The sequence below is a fragment of the Sinocyclocheilus anshuiensis genome, unplaced genomic scaffold, assembly GCF_001515605.1.
Source record: "Sinocyclocheilus anshuiensis isolate Anshui unplaced genomic scaffold, SAMN03320099.WGS_v1.1 scaffold527, whole genome shotgun sequence".
In the NCBI taxonomy this organism is placed as follows: Eukaryota; Metazoa; Chordata; class Actinopteri; order Cypriniformes; family Cyprinidae; genus Sinocyclocheilus; species Sinocyclocheilus anshuiensis.
In genome coordinates this window covers 524,126-527,314 of record NW_015548227.1, presented here as the reverse complement: position 1 = coordinate 527,314, position 3,189 = coordinate 524,126, and the positions used below count along the sequence as shown (strand labels likewise).

General features: G+C 37.9%; 1 protein-coding gene across 6 annotated transcripts in view; it reads left to right on the top strand.

Moving 5' to 3' along the window:
- Positions 1-3,189, top strand: part of LOC107654438 (period circadian regulator 3) — a 22,441-nt gene that overhangs the window by 17,950 nt on the left and 1,302 nt on the right. For all 6 annotated transcript variants that reach the window (XM_016441494.1, XM_016441493.1, XM_016441491.1 and 3 more), the window contains 3 exons: positions 907-1,043; positions 1,127-1,312; positions 2,519-2,779. In XM_016441494.1, coding sequence (XP_016296980.1) covers positions 907-1,043; positions 1,127-1,312; positions 2,519-2,779 — 584 coding nt within the window. The remainder of the gene's footprint in view (positions 1-906; positions 1,044-1,126; positions 1,313-2,518; positions 2,780-3,189) is intronic.

The following is a 3,189-nucleotide window of genomic DNA, read 5'->3' as shown; positions in this document are numbered from 1 at the left end:
TGTTTGCTGATTTTTACTTTATTTAAACTTTGTGTCATTTATTTTATTTGACATCAAGGTGTGCCTCCAAGCTTTCTTACTAATTTTGCTAATAAACGTCCTATGTTTCTTATTTATTTGGTTATATATTATATATGTTTGCTTAGCCTATTTCCAGTTTTGTATACCTATTTAAACTTTATGTAAGTTATTTGTTATTTTATATTAGGCATAGCCTGCCCTATAGCATGGTGTATTTTTATTTTATTTGTTTTGTTAATAAAAGTTCTATGTTTTATATATACGCTAAAGTGAGTTTGACGTTGTATTTGGTTGTTGCATTCAAGCAATTGACGCCTAACTGCCGCTAAATCAAAAGTGAAAGTAAAATGCGCACAGCGCTTTTAAGCTATTTAAAAGCTACGGAAAGCGAGGAAAAGAGGGAAAATTCAAACGATGTTACCGCATCCCAAACGACTCAAAATAATAAAGCACAAAGTTAACAAAATGATGCACTCCACTGTGCTGAGCGAGAGCACTTCTCTGCTGTCTTCACGTGCTATCGGAAACTTCCTATTTCCCACTTATGAAGTCGTGATTACTAGCACGTTGCATTCTTTTCTGTTAAAAATGACAGTGAACAGTGGTTTGTGAATGTTGATGCTTAGCCTAAATAATTTTATCGGGAGTGTTCATGTGAGCGCTGTTTATTATTTTTTATTTTTATTTATTATTTTTTTTTTTTCATAATTGTTTAAATATTATTGGATAATCTAGCAAATGAAATAAATTTTCTATAATAATTAAAATGTAAAAAAATATAACAACATTAGAAACAATTAAACAATTAGAAACTTTCTAATTTCTAATCATTCATTTTAAGTGTAGCCTGTGATCTATTTATGGAGGTCTGCTTTCTTCTTCTAGATATCTGGAGAGCTGTGTGACGTCTGCTTTGAAACGAAAGAGCGAATCTTTGTCCATAGCTACGTCATCTTCATCCTCCATGTCTGGGGAAGACAAACCCACAGCGGCCGCACATGAAGACGCTGTGAACACAGATGGTACGAGCTCTCAAAGTCCATTCCAACTGGTTCTGTATCCTCCTAAAACCCTGCAGATTCTGATGACTGACTTTCTCCTGCAGAAGCTGCGCTAGAAGGCGCTGGTGCTCTGGACAGCCAGGTGTCTGCGGGTTCGGCCACGACGGCAGCGGTGGTGGGAGCGCCGCTCACAGACATTACAATCTCCACAGAAGCCATGAGCGTGGTGTCCGTCACCAGTCAGTGCAGTTACAGCAGCACCATAGTGCACGTGCCGCAGCCAGAGTCAGGTGAGTTACAGTGACCCAAAATGTGTTTGGCCACTTAAACCGTATTTAAAGGGATAGTTCACCCAAAAATGAGCATTTGCTGTTAATTTACACACTCTCAGGCCATCCAAGATGTAGGTGACTTTTTTTCCTTGAGTAAAACAGTAAAGAAGATTTTTAGCTTAAACTGTGGTCCTTGGAGATTGATGCAAATGCAAGCGGCTGTCTGAGAATTAAAAAAAAGCGTATCAAGGAACACAAAATGAATACCTGTGGCTCCTGACGATTTATTGAGGTCTTATGAAGTGAAACTATCTGTCTGTGCAAGAAACTGAACATTATTTACTACATTATTATCTATAATCCAGAGCCTCAGGCAAACAAACTGGAGTGATGTCTGGTTTGCGAACGAATTGTTCTTTTGAACTGGTTCTTTTTGGGAAACTAGTGGGACTAGTTTCAGATCTACAAGTTACTCAGTCAAAACTCACTTTCGGGTGTCAGACAGTCACTCCGACTCAAAATGAGCCAAAATACCGGCGTATCAGATCCTGTTATGAACTCATTCAGCGCTCCAGTTCCTCCAACAGTCACTGAACTGAGGAAACAGTTCGACTCGGACTGGAGACCGATGAGCCGGTGATCTGCGCATGCGTAAACCGAGCACTTGTATGAAGGGGAGAAATTAACGTTTTTATGGTTTCTCACAGTTTATGTAAAAAGGTGAGCTGATGAAGACAAGTTTATTCACTTCATATGCTTTAGATATGTAAAACATACACATTTCACATCATTATAATAATATAATTGCGTATACATTGTCATTGTGGGATTATGTAAAGAAACGGAAAGAAACATCAGATTTCCCCATTGCCTGAGTCTCTGGATTACAGGTAATAATGTTGTAATTAATGTTCAGTTTCTGGCACAGACCGATTGTTTCACTTCATAAGACCTCAGTATATCGTCAGGAGCCACAAGTATTCATTTTGTGTTCCTTGATATGCTTTTTTTATTCTCAAAAACCAGTAGACACTTGTTTGCATTTTTATGAATCACAAAGAACCACTTTTTTTTACTGTTCTACTCAAGAAAAAAAATACCTACATCTTGGATGGCCTGATGGTCAGTAAATGAACAGGAAATTTTTGGGTGAACTATCCCTTTAAAACTAAGTTTTTAGGCAGCACCGTTGAATGCCTGCATCTGCCGCTTGTCTTCCTCCAGAGGTCACAGCCTTAGAAGATGCTCCAATGGGGAGTGAACCAACAGACTCCGCCCCCACCCCTGCACGCCCCGCCCCCAGCACCTCCTCAGCGGCTCAGGAGGAGTTACTCGTGGTGGGTCTTACTAAAAAGGTGCTGTCGGCCCACACCCAGAAGGAGGAGCAGCAATTCGTAGATCGTTTCCAACATCGTATCCTGCAGAGTCCCTACAGCTCCTACCTCCAGCAGGACAACAGCAGCATGGACCATTCTCATCACAGATGTGTGTGTGTGTGTGTGTGTGTGTGTGTGTGCTAGCTGTTGTTATTTATCAGTCTATTTCTTGTCATGTTCTTCATTTGTTATTTGCTTTGGATAAAAGTGTCTGGAGCAACTTGTGATAAGAACAAGCACTCTGGAGCAACCTAAGATTAATGCTGCCTATGGATTATTCATTTGATTCTATTATTAAAACTATATATTTTATATAGTTATTTTTTTATCTGAAAATGTAAAGAAAAAATTTACATATCAACAGTGTGCTAATATCTATTGTTGGAAATTCCAACAAATTAAATATTTTTATAAGAATTTAATACTTTATTTAAATATACAATCCATAATGTCAGTAGTCCATATATTATTATATTATATTATTATGTAATATTAATTATAAATACTAATTATTATAAT